Source organism: Pan troglodytes, chromosome 8, assembly GCF_028858775.2.
Source record: "Pan troglodytes isolate AG18354 chromosome 8, NHGRI_mPanTro3-v2.0_pri, whole genome shotgun sequence".
NCBI lineage: Eukaryota > Metazoa > Chordata > Mammalia > Primates > Hominidae > Pan > Pan troglodytes.
Window position 1 is genome coordinate 72,652,658 of NC_072406.2, and position 23,702 is coordinate 72,676,359.

Consider the following 23,702-nt stretch of genomic DNA (forward strand, 5'->3'; position numbering starts at 1 on the left):
TTTGCTCTGGGAGTCAAGCAGCACTGCCAGTGGGAGGCCTTTAGTGAGAACTCAAAGGTAACCCATTAAGGCCTGCCTGGGGCGGGGGAGGAGGGAAGGACTGGTTTATCACAATTTAGAAAATCTCCCAAGCAGGCCGAGGCACCTTCACTGACTGTCGGGGTGCTGGTGCAGAAGCAGCTGGAGCTGCACTGGTTGATCTGGGAAATACCACCACACTTCGCTATAACCCAAGCCTCCTGCCCCACGTTTAATGCCTCCATAAACCACATTTCTTCCTACTAGAAATTTGGCTCTGGTTTTAACTGTCCTTTCTGGAATACATATTCCCTACTTCCCCCAACATAAACACATACAGGTATTTATCATTTCCTTATTTATTTACCCTCAGCTTGTAATTCACTCTAGCAAATTTACTTTGCCCATTTTCACTGATGACTATCACTAAATATGCTTAGCATAAAATAAACCCTCATTTCTTCCAGGTGGACAAGGGAATGAAGAAAGGAGTGGGGAAGTGGGAGGAATTAGCATTTGTTGAATCACTGCATTGGGATGTGGCCACTTCATGTTCAATTTAATTTAGCCTTCATAGCGTCTCTTCATGGTAGGCATTATTATGGATGAGGGCACAGGGGCTCAGAGAGCTTAAGTAACCGACTTCACACTCCACAGAGAAGTAGTAGTAATTGTGTCAAGATTCAAACCCAAGCCGGTCTGCCTCCACAGCCCATGCCCAGGCCCTTTCCCTTATTCCACAGGGCCTCCAAAAATCTGTTTTCCTATTACTTCAGAGATTCCTGGTAGCACTTTAAAAAACAGGCTGGATAAAGCTCTCTGCACAGGCACAATGCAGATCGTATTAATAATTTAGTTTCCACTAAAGCTGAAATGGAGGTCTAGGAAAACAGGTCAAAGCTGAGAATGCCAAATGAACATGAGTACCCTCCTTTCCTGTGCCACAACAGAATCCTAACTAATCCACCAGAAAGCAGATAAAAACATAATGTCTATCAGATGCCAAATGGATGGCTATATAATTATTTGAATCTTATCCTACAGAAAATCCACTGAAACATGTTATGTAAAATCAAATTACAGCCTGCCGCTGAAGACAAGGCTCTTCCATGGAGAGCTCAGGAAAAGACCAGAAACTGGACTCATATGCTTTGGAGCAAGAGAAAATTCATGCTACCTTAGCCACTGGGCAGGACTGGAAAATCAAGACCAGCACTTGCATTGGCCAGGCCATGACCCAGTCAGCAGGGTAAACACATATTTTAAATGCATTCATGGTCACCCTCAAAGATGCAATTCAGCAAAGATGAGGCACACTCAATATCTTTTGAAACGAATCAGACTGGAATTGAGGAGATCAGGATCACTAATTCTATAATAATGAAGACAAACGAATGGGTGAACTTAATCTGCCTGGATTCCTAGTATTAATATATTAACTGTAGTTGGAATAAATGCAGATGGAATAAATGTGCATAACAAAGCCATTTATTTTTAGATGGCAAAGAATGGCTCCAGCTGAAGAGGCATAGTAAAACAGGGATCGTTAACAATGGCCATGCTTCAAAGGAAATAAATTAATTACGGGCAGCACTTTTAAACATCAATATGGTTATCTTCCTGTTACTTAAGGACAGGCAAATGTATTTTGAGGGTTGACAGAGCTAAGTAAATATACTCATCATGTTATTGAATCGGGGTGCAGTGGCCAAGCCACTGAACAGAGGGACAGCAGGTCCTTGCAGAAGAGGGGAGGGAGCAGGGAACAGTGTGGGGATTCAGTGACCTCCGAAGCTGTGTTCCTTTCAGCATGTCCTGTCTCCTTCACCCCTAACCAGCCAGGTAGCAGATACGTGGCCAGGATTTTAAAAACTGGACATTTCAAGGGGTTACTAGAAGAAAACAAAATGCATTGTGCAAGGTTATGATTTTGACAAATGTTGCTTCCCTAGACTATTGTAAAAACACAGTGCCAATATCAATTATGAGCTTTATGCACCTGATTCAAAATAGCTTTGTGCTTTTGCAATAATATTTAACATCCCCATGTAATATTTGAAGTTAAAAACATAAAGCTTCAGTCATGCACCATTATTTAAAAAGCACTTTTTAGCTAGTTTTACTACATAAAACAAATGAGCAATACTGGTGATGATGAGGGAGGGATAAAAATTACATGACATAAAAATCATTTATATATAGAAAATAAAGTAATAAAAATGAAAGTAAAAGCCTTCTCCAAATGCATGAATCTTATATGACTGGTGAATAATCTGCGAACAGAATAAAGGCCAGGGGCAGGGTGCCTTAGAGTCTGATAGCCATGGCTTCAAGTTCAGCCTCTGAATTTTTCAGTAATAGTGATAAAAAGCAATTTCTAAGCCTTGATTTCCTCATCAGCAAAATGCGAATAATGTCACCTTACTCAGAGGGTTCATTTAACTGTTATGTGAGACAACAATGTTTGACACCTACCAATTATTTTTATTGTAAATTGAACCTAACTTTTGCTAGCAGGTTTCCTATCAATCCAAACTGAGGTTTGCTAGCAAAGTCTAAAAGCATCTGTTTTTGTCTAATCAATTTTTTGAGAAATTTAGTAGTTTTTGCCAAGCCCCCTCCTCAAATTCAACTTTTTATTCATTGCTTCTATTGTCAAGGAGGAAAACAATCCCCATCACTTCGTAAGGCCTGTGAGACTTTTCTATCCTGATAATAAGAAAAGAATGTGGTAAAGTCCAAGGTGACTCATTTCTAACATTTTGTCTGTATCATCAGCTGAAGTAGTTCTTTTGATGCTGGTGTTAATTTCTTACCATTCTACAAATTGCATTTAATTTCTCATCTAAACTCTAAAAATTAGTCTGTTTTAAAGCCCTGAGCGAGATATTTAAAGCCAGCTTTTTCCACAGTTTTCTCATAAAAATGATAAGCGTAAAATAAAAGGTGCTGGCAAATGTGGGAATAGACTCATTTCAAAAAGCAAAAAATTGACACTATCAGACTTAAAATATACTACAAACCTATAGTAGCCAAAACAGCATGATACTGGCATAAAAACAGACACAGACCAATGAAGCAGAATAGACAATGCAAACTTTAATCCACATATCTACAGCCAACTGATTTTTGACGAAGGTGCAAAGAACGCTCATTGGGGAAAGGAGAATTCCTTCAATAATTGGTGCTGGGAAAATTGTATATCCATATGCAAAAGAATGAAGAATGAAACTAGACTTTCCCTTCTTACCCTACATAAAAATCAGCTGAAAAGGAATCAGAGACCCAAATATAAGACCCCAAATGATAAAACGACTAGAAGAAAACACAGGAAATACTGTAGGACATTGATTTGAGAAAATATTTTATGAATAAGTTCTCAAAAGCACAGGCAAAAGAAGCAAAAACAAACAAATTTGATTTTATCAAACTAAAAAGCCTCTGCACAGAAAAAAAAATAAAAAACAATCAACAGAGTGAAAAAACAATCTACAGAATGGGAGAAAATATTTGCAAACTACTGCTGACAAGGGATTACTATCCAGCATATACAAGTAGCTCAAACATCTCAACAGCAAAAATCCCACACAATCCGATTTAAAAATGGGCAAATTATCTGAACAGACATTTCTCAAAAGAAAACATACGACAAATATATGAAAAATGCTAAACATCACTAATCACCATGAAAATGCAAATCAAAACCACAATGAGGTATCATCTCACCCCAGTTAGGATTGCTATTATCAAAAAGACAAAATAAATAAATAAATAAAAATAACAAATGCTGGCAAGAATGCAGAGAAAAGGGAAATTTTATACACTGTTGGTGGGAATGTAAACTAGTACAGCCAATATAGAGAACAATATGGAGGTTCCTCAAGAAATTACAAATAGAACTACCATATGATTCAGCAATGCCACTACTGGGCATTTATGCAAAGGAAATAAAATCAGTATGTTGAAAAGACATCTGCACTCCTATGTTTTTTTGCAGCACGATTCACAATAGCCAAGATATGAAATCAACCTAGGTGTCCAAAAACAGATGAATGGATAAAGAAAATGTGTACATATACCCAATGAAATACTATTCAACCATAAAAAGGAATGAAATCCTGTCATTTGTAGCAACATGGGTAGAAATGGGGGACCTCATGTTAAGTGAAATAAGCCAGGAACAGGAAGTTACACACTGCATGTTTTCATTCATACGCAGACACTAAAAAAAAGTTGATCTCATAGAAGTAAAAAGAACAGAATACTAGAGGCTGGAAAGGTAGGGGAAAGGGAGGTATAGAGGAAAGATTTGTTAAAGGATACAAAATTACAGCTAGATAAGGGGAGTAAGTTCTAGTATTCTGTATCACAGTGGGATGACTACAGTTAACAATAATATATAGTTTCAAATAGGTAGATGGATGATATCGAACGTGTCCAACACACAAAAAAATAAATGTTTGAGATGATAAATATGCTAATTATCTTGATCTGATCACTTTACATTATATTGAAACATCACTACTTACCTCATGAATATGTACATTTGTCAATTAAAAAAAATCGAAGAACCCCCTCCCAAATCAGCTGACACAAAGTGATTTTGCCACTTATCTTCAAAAATACAAACATATTGGGAATTAATCATATTTATATTTTTTATTTTAGCATTAATAGAATTATAGTACTGTTAAGGTAGAATACATTTCCAGTAAATGAAGTAAAAGTCATTTGAAGTTGAGTCAATTTATTTATTACATCCAGTAATATCACCCTCCTACTATCTACATCCCGTTCTGTAATGTTCTTTAGGGGGAAAGAGATAAATCACAAAAAGGATTCTATGTGAGATTTCCCAGGGGGAGGAACCCTTGCATGGCATTTCATGGTCCAGGAAAGATTCATCTCATGGAGCTCAGTATTCTGTAAAAACGATGCTCTCAGTGTGACATAGAGGCAATTCCAGGTGTGAAGAGTGGTGGAAAAAGCACAGGGCTGGAAATCAGACCAACTGGGGTTTGAATTACAGCTTTACACTTACTAACTGTGCAACTTTGGGCAAGTTTTTGAAACTTTCAGAGTATAACTTCCCTAATCCAGAAAACTGGAAAATAATATCCATGCCATGAAGATTCAATACAATGATCTACGTCATGCATGTGGTAGAATGCCTGGCCCACTGTAGTCCCTCAATGAATTATAGCCCAACAAATAACAGGACAGGTAAATTCTGCTTCATATACTTTTGCTGTTGGATGTATCACTGGGTAGACCTTCCTGCAATAAAAAAATCACAGAGGGTCTATGATGAAAATGTCTAAGGACAGATGTCCAGGTTTCAGACTCACTTCTTCTGTTTTGTTTAAGACAAGTGGGAGCGTATGAATACACTGATAATTCTAAGTGGCAGTTATGGAAGTGGGCCAGTTCGGTCAGGTGAAGGTTAACTAGCTATATGTGATTGAAAATTTTAGAGGCTCTTGCAAGTAGCAATCAGATCGCAGGGAGAAGGGAATCCGCCGATAAAGGAAGACAGCCACTGGGCCACCTTAGGTTCAGAAACCAGGTACAACAAATAAGTCTACATTGGTCAGATTATTCATTCCTCTCCCAGTCCCCGACTGTCCCAAAACTGTAACAATGCCTCTATCATGGACACTGCCTAGATTGGGGGATAAATTGGTTGGTAATGAATCTTATCTTGTATAAGTAATATTTTGTTTCTTCTCCATAATCACAATACATAAACTATATAATGAAGATTTCTTCATTCAACGCAAGCAGTCCTTTTTTTTTTCCTTTTTCAACATTTATGTTTGAATCTGCCAAATAAAGTTCATTTATTAAAGGAATCATTTGATACTTCCTCTGTCTGTACATAGGGTTCTTAAGCTTTAATATCTGCCTCAGCAATCATTTAGCTACTGAGAGAAGCTAATTAGTACTATTGTTAATGAATAGAAAAATGTATTTAACATATGAGTCTTCAGGAGTATTTCTCAAAATGACAGATTTAATTCCCTGAGGGCTGTGGAAAGTTTGCAAAGAGCTAACTGTGGGACTTAAATGGTTGTTTGGGAATGATAGTCTCTTAGTAAAACTTCATTCACTGTATCAATTCAGCAAATAATTTCGAGTGCTTATAAGGTGCAAAAGTTGTTAAAAATATTCCCTCTTTTTCTCAGTTCTTCCACCTCATTCTTGACTACAATCACTCAATGACATTTAAGAACCTATACTTTAGGAGGGGAAGTTGGAAACTTGCTAAATACACTCTTTTTATGCAAGGAACCTGGCAAATGCATTTATTTGCAGTATCTCTACTCTTCACAACATGTATGTAAAGAAAAAATAGTATCCCTATTTGATCAATGTGCAAACTGAGGCCCAAAGAAATTTAGTTCATGGCCACACAGTTAATTAGTAGCAGCTTCTCTGTGAACTCACATTGAGCCTCAAGGCCCATTCTCTTCAATACCATGAATTGTAATGCTTAGGCCCAGATACTTCCCCACATCGCTCCTGATTGCTTGCCTGTTTTATTAATGTTTCTAATCTTCTATTAAACAAAATTTACCATGTTTTCATACTTTCTTTCACTGTATAGATGTCTTACAAAATTTTACTTTATTAGGGTAAAAGAATGCTATTCATCTGATTGGTTCCAAGACAAGGTATTTCTGATTTCAGGGGTACCTTCATGGTACCTTACAAATGCCTCAGTGTCTCTGACTTTCAGTACCTACAAAATCTTGAACTTCCTTCCTTCCAACCCTCTTAGGGCCTAGTTCTATTTCCCCATTTTTTTACCATGCAGTCCACACATCCTTCTTCTCCTGTGGTGATGGTATTAGTAGACTTTTTTTCTTCTGCCAAAAGGTAAGCTATATCCAGCAGATATGAATGGTAGTCTCTGTTCTTCCCATTCTAATGAGATACATCTAAGTTCAGACAAAACTGAGGATATGATCCTAATTAATCAGAAAGTCACCCATGACTGAGAAATCATTTACTAGAACCAATTAAATCTAAATTGAAATCTATATATTTTATAAGCACCTCCCACATTTGACAATAATGGACGATCCCATTTCATGACTCCACTTTGGGTCCATGAAAGCAGAATCCTGGGTGAATGGAATAAGTACCAGAAAAAACTCTGACGTATATGTGAATGATTCAACCTTGATGTCCTCTGGTTTGCTTTTAACTCTTCTACTTTCAATTCACATAATATAAACTAGAACAACAATTTGGGCAAAACTATAGCAAATTGCTTGTTATTTCTTGAAAATAAAATTTGAATTATGTGACTGACAATATAATGTTGTATTTAGATATTCTCCTTCAATATTTAACCTATACTTAAATCTATCTATCTATCTATATATATATATATATATATAAGCCAATGCTTTTATTGTTTTTTCAGTAAATGGATTATATTTTAAAATTTTAAATGCAGAAGTACACTAAGTATAAAGGAATATACAAATCTAGATTTTACAGTTAAATTTAAATGATTTATTAAAATTTGAATTAGTAAATAATTTAACTTTCAACATCTCAAAAGTGATAATTTTTTTCTTGATGTAAGAATTCACCCTGGATGTCCATTAATAAGAATCACCCTTAAGAAAACCTCTCTTGTAGAGGTTTTGATGGCCCAAGCAAGAAACTTACAACCACACCGGCCTTGGTTCCAAGACCAGGTATTTCTGTGACCTGAGGCAAGTTGCATAAACAAACCTCAACTTTGGTTAATGCCTCAGTACATTGGCTAACACTAAATACTCACACTATAGTCCGTTTATTCTTCTGTTCATTTGTCTGTACATGCTGAACAACAACAGCAACTGCAACAACACTATGGCTCTTACTTTGTGCCAAGCACTGTTTTAATATTAACTCACTGAAACCCCATTACAACCCTATCCTAAGCACATCCTACTATTACATCCATTTTGCAGGTGGAGAGCCTGAGGCACAGAGAGACCAAATAACTTCCCCAAGGTCAACAGCTAACTGATAGTGCCAGAATCTGAACTCAGACAACCTTACTCTATAGTTCACACTCTTAATCATTACATGATACTGCCTCTCATACACTCATTCACCACCCAGCAAGCCCCAGTTTGGTTGTAGTAGATAATTACACCATCTCCAGCCTCAAGGAGCTCATAGTCTCTTGGTAAGACAGACATGTAAACACATAATTATGGTACAGAATATCAAGTATGCTAATTGACCATGCTCCCTGGAGACCTGGAGTCCATACACTCAATGCAGCAGGGAACAGAGCAAGTTTCCTTGATCTCATAAAGATCTACACAATCTTCTACCATAAAAGTCCAGCTGCTGCAGTACAAAACCTTACTCTTGCCTGGCATCTTAGGGTGTCAGAGATACCCAGGTAATTAGGAATGGGGAAAGCCTGTAAAACATCAGGAAGCACTGAGCTTCAATAGCAAGAAATAACAGTATAGTTCATGTCTTTAAAAAATCTGTTCTCAAACCCTTATATTGTGGCTGACCTTAAAAGAGACTGCTAGCATCTCATTACAATAAACCCAGTGGTTAAATACAGAACCCAAAGTCCTTTGACCCAAGTTCAAGTCTAGCTCCACCAATCACTAGCTGTATGACCTCAGACAAGGTATTTTTAAGCCTTAGTTTTACCTATAAAAATGGAGATGAAAATAATGCCTGCCTCATAGGAAAGTCATAGGGAAGAAAAAAGAATAACCCATGGGAATCCTCTGCACATTGCTGACATACAGCAGGCATCTAACACACTGTTATGTTGTCATTACACAATGTGTCTGAGGATTTGAAATCCTTGTGTTGGTAATTTTCATTTCTAACTTCCAAAAAATTAAAAAAAAGAATCTTAAGAAAAAACATCAAAATTTACTGCAGAGGGTAAGAAAAACAGACACTACAATACTGAATTAGAGACATAAAGCCTGTCGTTTAAAGTTTCACATGTCTAGAAAATAGCTTATTACTTAGAAGATTTTCTGAAACAAGCCCACTTTGATGTGTAGCTGTGAAAATATTAATGCCACATACTACATACCTTGTATGGCACGGAAGTTAAGAGCACAAGCTAGAGAGTTAGACTGTCCAAATTGGAATCCTAGCTCTACCACTGTCTGACTAGGGTGAAAATTTGGGCAACTAGCTTCAAGGCTCAGCCTCAGTCTCCTTGTCTGTAAGATGGGGATAATAAAAAAATACTTTCTCTTCTCACAGGGTTATTAGGAAGACTAAATTAGTCTCCACCTATAAAGCAATGTAATACCATACCTAGTGTAGAATAAGTGGTCAATAAATGGCCTGGGAGAAAAGACATGAATCCAGGACATTTAATTCTTCCTCTTCCCCTTCAAGCCAGGAACTTGGCAGTTATCCTAGAATCCGATCTCTCTCTCACATCCTGCCTACAATCCATTGCCAAGTTCTACTGAGTCTTCCCCTAAATATCTTTGGTATGCAACACCCCCTCTCCACTGGCATAGTCTCCACCTTGGTTCACACTCAGCATTTCGTGCCTGGATCCCCATCAGAGCTTCCTGACTGCTCTCCCTGCTGCTGCTGCTACAACACGGATGCTTGAGTGACGGCTCTACCCCATAAAGCTATTCACAGTCCTCTCTTCTACCACCACCATTAAGGTCTCTCCCCACTTTGAGCAGGGTGATTTCCAAACTATGCAAGATGGCATATGAAGATCTTCATGCTCTGGCACCTGCTTACTTTTCGTGCCACACACTCAGGTCCCCTTTGCTCCAGGAATTCCAAAATACTGTTTCCCACACAGCCTAATAGTCTCTCCTACTTCTGTTACTTTGGGCATGAGACTCCTGTTCTTCTGCTTGACTATCTTGCTGACTCCTCCTCCAAAGCTCAGCTTCATTGAGATTCTCCTCTGAGTGCATCTGAGCCAGGTGAGGGTCTTTCTGTGGGCTCCTGGGGCTCCCTCTTCATTCTCTATGGAGGGTGATTAGTGGCTCTTATCTTTCTCCCTCCCTGCCTCTTCTGGGCGTTACTGTAGTGTTGCCACTATGCTTTGACTGGCTTTGTCTCCAACATTTGATGCAATGCCTGATCCACAGAAGTCACTTAATAAATGTTTACTGAATGAATACATGAATACAAGAATGAAGCAATGAATATTTGTTCCTGCTCTGTCACTGATTAACTGTATGTTTGACATCAATAATCAGAAAAGATGTTAATCATGGAATTAATTGTCATTTTATCCCAGTATCTAGCACTGTGTCAGGCGCATGTATAGAAAGAGATCTACCTACCTACTTACCTATCTGTTGAGAGCAAACTCCAAAATGTTTCCTTTTTTAATACAAATTTCATTAGGTCACCTCAAATTTTTTGACAGGACTTGGTAAATATATACAAGCATGTATTCATATACTAAAAAAACCCACTTATGGAACAAATTAGGGTCAATTCTAGTAATATCCCTCACTGTTGAAACATATTTTATAGTGTATGTGGGGAGAGGGCATGACACGCAGGTAACATGGTACCAGAAGCCAACAACGACAGTCAATGTGCTAGGACTGCAGCCTGACCACAAAGAGAGCACGTGTGACTTCAGCCCATCATGGCTTTATGGTAGGATGAGCCACCTACCAACCACTGCTCATGGACCAGGGCCCTGCTGGGAGCAGGGGATATAAACAGCTCTTCTCAGCTACTTGCTCAGTCAGGGCAGGGATCCAGTAATAACCCACCCAAAGGCACTCTATCTACTTTTGGCATGCCTCCCACTGGTTGCCAACCTAAGCGGCCCATGAGCAGAGAAGTGTGAAGGGAAAAAGATATGGCAGGGAAGGGCAGTGGGAAAGTATGGCTAAGGGGCATTTGTAAGTGCATTGATAAGCGCCTTTTAAAGAAGATACTCATTCAAACTTTTTTTTTTCAAGCCAGACAAATTAGTAATAAAAAAGTAAAGTTTCATCCACCTAGACACATTTCCTTTCAACAAATAGGAAGATTTCCTTTTTCTTAACACTACTTATGTCAAGAATAAAACACATCTTTATTAAAACTCAACTAATTATAAATTCCTAGAAGTTCTGTACTGCTTTTTTTTTTTTTTTTTTGGACTGGTAATCATGTACTCATGATTAACATATTCAAAATAGACCATATGTATAATTCATTGAGTTTTTAAAAAGTTGATGAAATGTGAATCCAATGTTAAGTCTACATATGTATTATGATTTCATGATAACACATAGTGATATCCCATACTACACGATTCTGTGTCATCACACCTATCAAGAAAGCTTCGTCTTTGGCCTTGCTCAAACCTGAACTGCAGGAGTGTCATGGACCAAATTCCTTATTTTATAAACTAGATACTCTTTAGGATTTTCCCAAGCTTTTGAGTGTATCCACTATTACTTTTATGTGATTAAAAGCTCCTGGCCCGGTGTGGTGGCTCACGCCTGTAATCCTAGCACTTTGGGAGGCCGAGGTGGGTGGATCACCTGAGATCAGGTGTTTAAGACCAGCCTGGCCAACATGGCGAAACCCCATCTCTACTAAAAGTACAAAAATTAGCCGGGCAGGGTGGCGGGTGCCTGTAATCTCAGCTACTAAGGAGGCTGAGGCAGGAGAATCATTTGAAGCCAGGAGGTGGAGGTTGCAGTGAGCCGAGATCATGCCACTGCACTCCAGCCTGGGCAACAAGAGTGAGACTCCATCTCAAAAAAAAAAAAATCCTATACAATATTTCTGCATATGAACAAGAGCAACTATCCCCATAATAACCCACAAAATATTTAGAAGCAGCATTTTTTATTGACATGAGGTCTACAACATGGAATGAAGTAGCCCATAGGCCTTCATCAGGATCTTAGAAAAAGGTGGGGATAAAGAAACTCAAAGTCATAACAATTCACTTTATAGAGGAATGAGGGTCATATATGGCTATGCCACTGAAGGAAATCTAGAGTGTTTTCAAAATAATTCAGTCTTAACTTTGTACATTACAAGTAGTATATGAAATAATTGGACTATGAATATTATATCTTCTGTAATACACTGTATCTTACAGAATATACCTATTTTACTATGTTAAGAATTAACAAGTACAACAGCAATGAAAGTGTTATCCATGAGCCAGTTTTAGGATCTACTCTGTGAGTGTCCTGAGAACAAAACGTTTAAATCCACTTGCACATTTACAATAGTGATATTGATATTTCTCCTTGTTCCCTTCTGGTTGCTAAGAGATTTACATTGGACAGACTCTGTTGTACTGGTAACAAAGCACTTTGGTCCACAAAGCATTTGCTACAGCTCATTGAGCCCAGAAACTCCCTCTGCCTCACCCCTTCCCTATTTTGCTTCCAAGTCAAACAGGGACCCAGGCACAAAGGTAACAGATCTGTCATCACTGCTACAGAAAACTGCTGTACATAAACCTAGCTAGCCTAACAACCCTAAAATACAGTGTCAATATTAATATGACACCATATCTTCATACAAATATATGTACCTTTTCCATCTTTCTTAGAAGCTAGTTTATCACGGTGGGGGTAGGCAGAGATGTATGGACAGGGGGCAAGTGGTAGTGACCTACCCACAGAGAAACCTCACACAATAAAATTAGACCAGAATCTAGCAAAGTATGGCAATTTCATAACAACTGTGCTGTGCAAGGCTTTGAAATACGCCTGCACACAATTTCTTAACCCAAGTTTGTATTTTTATGAAAATATATTCAAGAAGTTTATTTACAAGAATATCAAAGTAGGAACTATCTATATTTAACATCTTGCAGTGAAACAACTGCAGCTCTCCAGCTTCAATCTCAAAGTCAGCTATGCAACAAAAGGCAGAGAGTCTTCTATAGATCCTAACTCTGAAGAAAATGGCAAAGGTACCAGGAATATTCATGGTCACTCCTGAAGAGGGGTACATGTGGGAGATGCAATCTGCATGTCATTTAGAAAGCACATGCCTTACTGCTCAAATTAAGGATATCTTTCCTTTGGGAATTTTCACAAAGACACATAAAAATGCTTTATGACCTGCCTTTCCTATTCAGATCACAGAGTTTTAGTCAATTTTTATTAATTATCATGGAGGAAAAGTGCTTTGGGGTCTTACTCCCGGCTCAGTACCTAGGAGTCATATTTAAGGGCACTCTAAGTACTCACGGGCCATAATAAATCACCACTGACCCAGAATATTCCTCCTATTTCCCCCCTGCCTTGGAATATCAGTAAGGAATCATCAATGCCCATGCTTTGATCTAAAGCAATCAGTGTTGAAGGTTGCAGGTTACTGGAATTCCTGCGTTCAGGATAATCACTTTCACCCAGCAGGGAAAAACAAACCTCTGTGATTTCAGCTTTATTTAACAAAAGAAAGTTATTTCTAGCAGCTTATTTCCATTGCACAACTTGACAAAAAGCACCTTATAAAAATAAGAGGCAAAAGGAAAGAAAGAGGAAATAAAAGCAAAGCAGGAAATGACTTTTGTGCTACGCCTCTAAGGTCACAGATCTGCCTGGGAAACGCACGCATGTGACACAGTTCCAGCACAAAAGCTCTTTTTCCACGAGACAAACCTCTAAGAAGTACAAAGCCTGGTTCTCTGGCCTCTCCCTCTAACCCAAGTCACCGCAGTGCATTTCACCTTGACTGGGCTGTGAAGAAACTACTTTTGTAACTCCCTCACAGCACCTTTCCATGTCATGGAAACATGCCCATGCCTATATAAAGTGAAGCACACTTTCCGCATAGCCCTGCAATCACCCCACAGGAGAAAACCGTCCCTCTTGCCTTGCCCATCCTATGGCCATGTTCTGCCATAGGGTTTATCATCTGTTCCCAATTTACACACACAATTTACACTCTACCCAGCATGTAAAAATAACCCTTAATGCTTCTAACAGATGCCAGAGGGAGATTAAAACAAAAAGAATCCAGGCAAGATATATGCTCTGGCATACATAGATACCTTTTTCTTCCGATCCCGGGACCGTTTGCGGTGTTTCCTTTTTTTCTCAGGCTCTTCTTCAGCATTGATTTCTAAATCCCTGTTTTTCTTTAATTGTGAGGCTGCATGAGCCATAATGCATTTAAAAAGATCCTCTCAAGCACGCACGGCTTCCTTGTAAAAGGTGATATCCTCAGGCACCTTTAATCAGGCTTACAGCAGCATTCCAATCACTAGAGAGAAAGCTTTGACTAGAAGCAGGAAGATATTCACAATGCAAAGATGCTGGAGAAGCTGAAGCTTTTAAAAACCCAAATGATGGTGTCCGGACTTCATCCTACACCTTCCTCTACCTGAACCTTTACAGGAGAGTGCAGCCATCGTAATGCATTTACCGTAGTGAAGAAGACAGCTGGGACAGAGGAAGCTGTATTATGGCTGTATCCCCTGCCACCAGCTGGAAGTGTCTAAGTGATTCCTAGGAAGGGGGAATGCTGCAAAGGATGCTTCTCCAAAGGGGAAGAATCAAGAGTCACCACACATGCAGAAGCAAAAATCCAGCGCTAATTCTGAAAACCTATTTTAGAATCCTTTGAAAAAAAGAAAAGGCTGCAATTTATACATCACCACTAGATCTACACGGAGAATAATTTAACCCCTGATAGAATGGAGCTGTTCCTACTTTAGTTCAACTGCTGATGGTGACAAAATATATAAAATAAGATTTCAAAAAACACACTAAATTTTGCTATGGAGATCCTGACTGCATTACAGGGAAAACAATGCATGTATTGCCTGTCTCAACAGTGCATCCTTTATGCTGAACTATCAATCTAAATGCATTTTGTGGGGAGGACTACAGAAGGGCTTGTTGTCTTTTAAAAACAACATGCTGATTACAACACATCATACAGAAAGACGTGAGCATATTGGTGTATGGAACAGATGCCTGATTCATAGGAGGTTCCCCAGGACTCTCCTCTCATGGGGTCTGAAGGTCAGGAATCTGTGCTGTAATCAGTGTTTCTGAGTCACTGAAATGCAGATTTGCTTTCATGTTAGGGTTTGCTTCAATCACCTTACTATTTTTGCCACCTGAGTTCTCAATGACTGCAGCCTCTGAATATTCATTATGTGAAGTGAAGCAGCAGCAGTGCTCAAGGCCTGCTGGGGTGTCTTCTGCTAGGATGCACACACTGGAAGAAATCTAATAAGTCGGGAGTCATTTGCACACATACTACACAGTATTCACAGTAAGCGCTTTAGCAAGAAACTGCTGAAATGTCAGGCTGGGCCTAAAACATGAGACCTAGTAAAAAAAAAAGAACACACACACACACACACACACACACACACACACACACACACACACACCAATTTCACCAAGAAAATCAGTCAGAAAAAAAAAAAAGATGTTCTGATGAAAATACTTTGTTAGCATGTGTGCTTCTGATACAAAAGTCCGTAACTTTGGCCGTCGGTGCATTTGACTTTGTAGGGCTGAAAGTGTAGGTGTGTAAAGGACACAGCACCAAGTCCAATGCATCATGTGAGGATTTGGTTGGGGTTCTCTGGAGCTGTTGTTTGTCTGCTTCACAAAGAGTGCCAAGTGTGAGTTCCTGCAAACAACTTTTACTCACCATACTTCTAGATTTGGGGTTCAAAGGTCTTTCCTCTTTTCCTCTTGTAGGATGCTTTATAGTCTCTGCGAAGCAGTGATAAAAATGGGAAGGGAAAGAATCAGGGACCATGGCATCCCATTCCTACTACCAATGGACTGCACACTTCTCTGAGGCCCCACGGTGAACCACAGGGAAACCACGCTGGTCATAGAGTTACCAAGGGCCTACTATGTGCACCGATGCTCACATGCTTGACTTCCACACAAACTATCTTCATGAAGAAAGAGTTCTGGAAAGTTTCTCCATTGCCTATGAAACCATACAAAAATGGAGAAAAATGAAGGTGGGGGATTAAATGTAATTCAGCTCCAAAAGCAGATGAAAGGTATTTGGGTCTTTGTAGTAAAAATGAGTGTTTTTCTACTAAGATATTTTACTGTATTAGTAACAGGTGGGGCAGAGTAAAAATTAAAACTTCGTATGCATTTTCCCAATATAAATCGTCTTATACTTTTGAAAAACGTTCATACAATTTCTTTTATTTTCAGCAAGTTGAAGAGAACAGCCAGCTAAAAAGCTGGCGTCTTTCCCACTGGCTCCTGGATCATCTTTTCTTTTTTTATAGACGCTAATGATACTTTAAAATATATTTAGAAGTGTGCTTGATCAAGTAACTTCTCCGTCTGAGGCTGGCAAAGCACTATACTTTCTCATTGATTTCTATCGGCAAAAGTATAGTTGGAAATTAGGAAAATAAACCACAGGTATTTTTCAACATACTTCTCTCTAGAATAACTCTTTGCTTCCCCCAAATGTTCAGAAGTTGAGAATGTGTCATGGCTTTTTAGGACTCTATAATGTGACTTTTTTGTTGCCTTGGATTTTCCCTTATCTCAGTAAGTGGTTAGCCCATCAAAAATAAATCCTAAGGTATAGCTTGCTCAGATTACTTTTTTAACAGAAAATGTGATCTTTTATCTTCCATTTCTAAACTAGAACTTTGAACAGTGACTCTACTAAGAAAGGCAGCCCTGTGGGTCCTAGGTTTTGACTGTGATATTACTAAAGGCTAAATCCCTTTCTCCCTACACAGCAGACATCCTGACAAGTAACTCTCAAGCTCCTTGTGTACTTATTCTCAACACAAAGTCATTGACTCAAGATAGCCACAAATGCCAGTTTCCCCCCAAAACTGAATTGACAGTTTTATCAATAGTTCCAGAAAGCCTTTATTATAGCTGAAATGAAAACATTAAAACAACTTTTAAAAACTTTATTCCTTGACTAAAGTTTTATCAAAAATGTCCACTTAAATTTCAAGAACTTATGGTCATTTGGGTGATTAAAAACTGGTATGAATCTTTAAAGTACAACCAATCGTCCAACTGGTACAAGCTCATGTGTCTGAGAAGTGGGGCAGATCCCTGGTAGCAACAAGAATGAGATGCAAACATGGCCTTAGAGGAAACAACAGTACAAGGTCCAGTCAGGCCGATGGTCACCTCCCTCTACAGCAACTTCTCCAGTCCTACTACTTGCCATTGACCATGAGAATGTTTACATAGGACTTACATAGGATGGGCGTGGCCCATGCATGGAATGTCAAAGCTATTAAAAGCTTAGGGTATGCCGGGCGCAGTGGCTCATGCCTATAATCCCAGCACTTTGGGAGGCTGAGGTGGGCAGATCACTCGAGGTCAGGAGTTCGAGACCAGCCTGGCCAACATGGTGAAACCCCATCTCTACTAAAAATACAAAAATTAGCTGGGTGTGTTGGTGTGCACCTGTAATCCCAGCTACACGGGAGGCTGAGGTATGAGAATCACTTGAACCTGGGAGGCAGTGGTTGCAGTGAGCTGAGATCACACCACTGCACTCCAGTCTGGGTGACAGAGCAAGACTCTGTCCCTTGGCTCCCCCCTCCCTCCCCCAAAAAAGAAAAAAAACGCTAAGGACAAAAATTCTTAAGTGACTTCCCTTTCTCAAGAAAAAAAGAAAAAATCTGTTCTTGTTTTATAAAAGTCCCAGGTACAAGAATTCCTAAGCCACGCTTCCAAAATGCAGTACAGAGAGATCTTTCAAATTTTTATTAGCTGAAGAAATCATTCTTCAAATAAGTCCTCCAGGAAAGGTACTTATAATAAACATAACAGCGGAGCTGCATGGCTGAATGGAAAAATGGTATCCTGGAGCCCCAGCTCTTTGGCTCTCCCAGCCCTCCTCCAGAAGGCAGCTTTGGTGAGCACAATTTGAAAGCCACCATACTGCCCCAAAGAGTCTCAGTGTTTTCCCTGCTTGCAGCTTTGTTACTAGAAGTTATGTCAAAAAAGTCATTCTCCCTGCTAAAAATTGTCTGAAATAATTTTTTTAAATTTATTACCAGAACTAACAAGTTTCATGTAGAGTGCTTCCCGCCTGGGCATTATTAGAGCATGAATCTTCTATAAAAACAATAAAAATATCTTTCCGTGTTGGGCATATGGAGTAATGGGCATACTCCAGATAACATCTAATCCAGGAATCAAACAATTGTGACTAAATATGCCACCGAAAATAAAGCCAAATCAGTTCATTAGGATGCCTTAAAGACTTTAGATATCACAGCCAAGTATTTCTCCCCACTCATTTTTCACATACACCTTTCCAGGATTTCAAGAAAAGCTCTAAATATTAATTCAGCCAATTAATAACTTGACTACTCTCTCTTGTCATTTCATGTTGTGTGTCTACCTTGTTGAGCTGAGTTGACACATAAACTAATAACAACATATGCGGTTTCCACAGAGATGACACTGTCACTTGGGGATTTTGAAGTTGCAAGAGCTGTGCACATTTAAAAAATATTACACTGTGCTATAAAGAAGGAGAAGATGGGGAGTATATAGAATAATGGAAGATGGAAGTAAGAAAGAAACGAAAGAGAGAAATGGTTCCAGGGCTGCCAGGGAGGGTGTGCCTCCTCAACCCTAATCCAGGTTCCTGGTAATGAGGCAAGTGTGTGTTTTGATGGAATGAGAACGACTTCATGCTGCACCCACTTCAGTTTTCTCAGAAGCAGAGCAGCCTCGCCATAAGAGATAGTCAAAATATTTCTTCTTCACAAAGAAATCCGGATCCACGATCATTTCATTAATTATTGGCATCCTAGATGATATCAAGAGACCTAGAGCAGGTTTGGAACAAGGTGAAGGAAAAGGAAAGAAAACAAGCGCTAAACTTGTCAATGGTTATAAATGACAAAATAAAAAACACACCTGGAAAATTTTTAATTCACAGTCTCATATTATTTTTCACTTTTAGATGAGACATATGAAGTTCTTAAAACAAAAAACTGTGACTGGATAGCATTGAGGGACTGGTAGCCATTCATACACCCCTTATAGGGGGTGGCACCTCTGGATAACAAGCACTGGCCTTGGTGCCATCTGTCTTAGCACTTAGTCTGCCCTCTTTCCCCATCTATCTGACTATCCAGCTTGACCTCAGTGCTGGAGAGAGAGCCAGCTGGTCCCAAGCATGCCAGCTGCCTCTGTGACCTCACATGGGCAGACAGGAACAGGCACATGAGGAGGCTTCCCCAAGGTCTCTCCATCACACCCACACTGGCCTGCAGAGAGGAGGAGATCCTCCGTTGCACACAGAAGGCCCCCACAACCATATCTGTGGTGTCTGTTTAACCCAAAGGAGTAGACTGGTAGTGCCTGGCAGAGTTCTGAGTGCAAAGCAGGCACCAAGAGAAGAGTGGGAGGAAGATGAACCACATGCCACTTCCTCTCTGTGCTCTGGCTCTTGTAAAAGGAGGCAGCTGGACCAGATGACTTCGATGACAGTCCTCACTCTTCCAGAATACTGTGATTTGATGTGATAGGAGGGTTTGGGTGTTTGCAAATTTAAAAAAATATATAAGGAAGGTTTATTCAAGCAGAGTTTATATATAATCTGCACTGGCCAATACAGTAGCCACTAGCCATATGTGGCTACTGGTAGGGAAATGTGAGTAGTGTAACTGGAGAACTAAATATTTAGTTTTATTTAAAATTTCAAATTAAAATTGATATTCAATTCAGATACTAGAACACATGCAAGTGTGTTTGGAACAATTTGGATATGCGAATCTACTTTTCTAACTTTAAATTTTATGATATAACATACAGATCAAATATTTCTGACAAAAATTTTGCATCCAAATTGAGACATAAAATACGTAACAGGTTACAAGATTTAGTACCAAAAAATGCAAAGTAGCTCAATGATTTTATATATTGATTCATGTTGAAATAATATTTGGGATATGTTCAGTTAAATAAAACATATTATTAAATTAATTTCACTTTCTTAAAGCTTTTTAAATGTGGTTATTCGAAATGTGAAATTAGATGCATGACTTACACTCCATTCCTACTCGACAGCACTCGTCTAAAGAACTTACACAGTACTAACAAAAAGAGAGCCCGATCTGTCAGAAATTGTCTTCCTGAAGGCAGGTGTTTCATCAAACAAGCAGAGAACACTTAGCAATCAACTACTATGCCTCTTTCTTTCTTTCTTTCTTTCTTTCTTTCTTTCTTTCTTTCTTTCTTTCTTTCTTTCTTTCGTTCTCTCTCTCTGTCTCTCTTTCTCTCTCCCTCTCTCTCTCTTTCTTTCTTTCTTTCTTTTGTAGAGGTGAGGCATGAAGATATGTCCTCAGGCACTTGTGCCGAAAGAAGCATTCGTGTGCTCATGGACGTGTTCCCTCACCCTGCTGGTCACTGTGTTCAGCACCAGGGACATATAGAGAAATGAGACTTGGTCCTTGCCCTCAAGTTTCCATGGGCGAGAAAGACAAGGACACCAATAATTAGAACACACAGACAGGTGCTACAGAAGCAGGGATGGGGTAACGTAAAACAGAATGAAGAGGTCAGCACTCAGCACAATGCTTTCTAGGTCAGATCTCTTTTCGCTACCCACGAAACTTACAATTTCACAAGTGACCCCTTGATATTCTAGTCAACATGCCCAACTGCTCATAACCTGAACAGAGAATACAAAACTCCCTTTACGCCCTGGCTACTACTGTTAGTGCTGGTGATACAATGGGGAATGAAGCCGATAAGATCCCCTTTTCAGAAGCTTCAATTCTTGAATATCGAGCCAGGGAGTAAACAAATAAAAAAATGAACAAGATAATTTTAGATAGTAACAAGTGCTATGAAGAAAATAAATTAGTATGGGTGAATTGAAAGTGACCAGATAGGGAACAATTGTTTTTGAACTCTCTGCTTCCTTCCATGTTTAGATTCCCCAGGAAAAATAAATCAAGACAGTGAGGAGCCAGCTGAATCAGGTATTTCACTCTATTAGGGTAGTAATTCTCCAAAAATTGCCCTCTAAACCAAGAAATTCATTTAATAGTGAAGAGTGACTGGTTTCTCAAGTAATGTGTTCAATTCAAATATACTTATTACTGAAGATAATAGATATGCTTTGGTAACACTTATCTCTTAAACTATTTGTATAATTATAGTTTCCATCACCTTTATTAACTTATAGCTTAATAACAATTCAAAAAGACTGATAAAGTATAACCACTGAGTAATGAAATAAATTCTCCTGTGTACCTTGTGGAAATAAGTCTTGTTGTTTCATAGTCAAATGTAACATTCTATGAAATGATTTCTTCTGATAATTCAATAAACTCTCGTAATTTAATGTCTATATAGTAATTATATTTAAGTTGGCCAAAAGGAAATATAATGAAAGTAACTAAGTAAGGCAAAATAGCTCTTACGCCAACTTTGTCGCTAAGTAGCTATGAGACCTTACAGAGACCTTATCCTACCTAGTTTCTGTTTCTGTATCTGTAACATGAAAGAAATTCTTAACTCTCCCAACATACACGCTGTGATGCTGAAATACAATTACAGTAAGGATGAAGTGATTGATTTTTGCATCCTTTTATGTTGGTGAGTTCTGACCAAGATATAAGGAAAGCAAATTCACTTTCAAAACATTTCTTTCAAGAAGCAACTTAAAGGCAAAGGTACAAAGGAGATTGTATTTGAAGATTCAGGAAACTGTTGGCCCAGGAATCATTTGCTGACCCTGTGTAGGAGGAATGGAGCAGCACATGTAAGAAAGCAAAGGATCTTATCTCTAGAGAATGAAGCATTTAATTCGTTGATTTAGGAGGTCATACTTATAGTAGGATTAAAAAAAAAAAACTAAACACTACGCCAGATGCTATAATGAAAATCAGTCAAATTTCAGACTAAAACTCAGATAATAATTCTTTAGCATATTGTGGAACATATCCACCATGCAGAAATTTAAGTCTAACAAAAAGACATCTTATTTTCTTGGATTTAGCAATGAACTGACTTCCTGCCATGGAAAGGGCTACATGTAGAGTTTATAGCCTCATCCTTCTGTAGAGTGGAAATAACACCTGCTTCTTCCCTATCTTACTAGTGTGTTTCAATAAGCAATGTCTATGAAGCAACACGGACATCACAGAGAACAAAAACATTAACACGCAAACACAGGACATCATCTTGTTGGGGAGACAGTAACACAGATTGGCACTCAGGGTTCCTGAGTAGATTTGGGATTCACCCTCTTCCTTCTTGTCCTTGAACTTGGCAAGTGTTAGCAGGTTTTCTCTTTCATGTTGTTTTGGAAGGCAAATTGGAATCAGACTAATTGAGCTTCATGTTATATGTTCCACAACTTTGCAACTTTTTCCTTGCCCTTCCATTAGATCATGCCAATATAATCACAAGAACGATTAAAGTTTGAATATTCAAAACAGTCTGTTTGGAATATAAGGTCCTATGTTTTGGAGATAAAGGTGATGAGGTCCTTTCAAAAAATACAACTGGAGAACAATTTTTTCATTCTTTCCCAATATCTTTTAAAAAGGGGCTGAGAGTGAACAGCATTGTTTGTAATACTGTGAGGTATTCGTTGATTCAGGCAGATTTCATCCTACTTATCTTTTGTATCTTCTAAGACATGAGTCAGCAAACATTTTTGTAAAGGGCCAGAGAGTAAATATTTCAGGCTCCAAAGGCCAGGTGGTCTCTATTGCACCTAATGGACTCTGTGAAAAAGCAACCAGAGACAATATGTAAGGGTATCAAAGTGTCTCTCTAATCCAATAAAACTTTATTTATGGACATTGAAATGTGAGTTTCATATAACTTTCAGGTGTCACCAAATATACTCCTTGTTAATTTCTTTCTAACCATTTAAAATGTAAATAACATTCTTAGCTTACAGGCTATACCAAAATAAGGCTGGATGTGGCCTGCAGGCCTGTTTGCTGACTGCTCTTCTGAGGTAGCACATTGTTAATAACATATCATTCTGAGGGTCTTTGGGAAAGGGTGAATGGACAGCATGGTCAAAACCTGATGCTTGGAATATTTATGTGTACATACATGTATATGTGCATACCTGTATGCATATACACACAGGTATATGTGCATACATGTATGTATACATGTGTGGATGTGTGTATTCACATAATACCCATGAAAATTTGTCCTCTGGATTTGAACATGATCACTGACATTTCAGTGATGGAAAAACGTATGTTGCTATGTACATTTTCTATACCATGTCCACACAGATAACATTTCTTTAATTCACTCATTTAACAAATATTTATTGGGTACCTTCTTTAATGAAGCAGCATAATCCAAACATTATTTAAGACACCCAAACTCAACAAATGGTCAGCAAGCATAAGTAAGAAAACAATTTTAAGTAGTACAGGTGATTGCATATGGCATTCACTCAATGGTCATCTTCCCTGGAGTGAACCTCTAACAGTGTCATAAACACAATGCCCTGTATGCAATACATAGCATATCTGGTTCACTATGTCCAGTTCCTCCCCTAGGGTGGGGAGAGGGCATAGGAAGTTCTGATGCTTTATATTTTATTTGTAATTTCCTATTATATACGACACATATCTTACTTCAATTACTTTGTAGAGCACATAAATTACTTCAATTACTTTTAGGGCAACACGTGGGAATACACAAATATTTATGGGGTATCGCCTATGTATGTAATACTGTACTAAACCCAGT

The 23,702-nt window shown here is 38.6% G+C and overlaps 1 protein-coding gene across 36 annotated transcripts in view; it reads right to left on the reverse strand.

Moving 5' to 3' along the window:
* Positions 1-23,702, reverse strand: part of ANK3 (ankyrin 3) — a 714,446-nt gene that overhangs the window by 355,575 nt on the left and 335,169 nt on the right. For 6 of the 36 annotated variants that reach the window (XM_024346390.3, XM_016918367.4, XM_009458504.5 and 3 more), the window contains exon 1: positions 14,024-15,347. The exons of 7 other annotated variants lie outside the window; for them this stretch is intronic. In XM_024346390.3, coding sequence (XP_024202158.3) covers positions 14,024-14,137 — 114 coding nt within the window. In that variant the 5' untranslated portion in view covers positions 14,138-15,347. Of the gene's footprint in view, positions 1-14,023; positions 15,350-23,702 lie in introns of those variants that run through there. 23 more of the 36 variants (XM_054659641.2, XM_009458494.5, XM_054659635.2 and 20 more) reach the window with 9 other exon arrangements.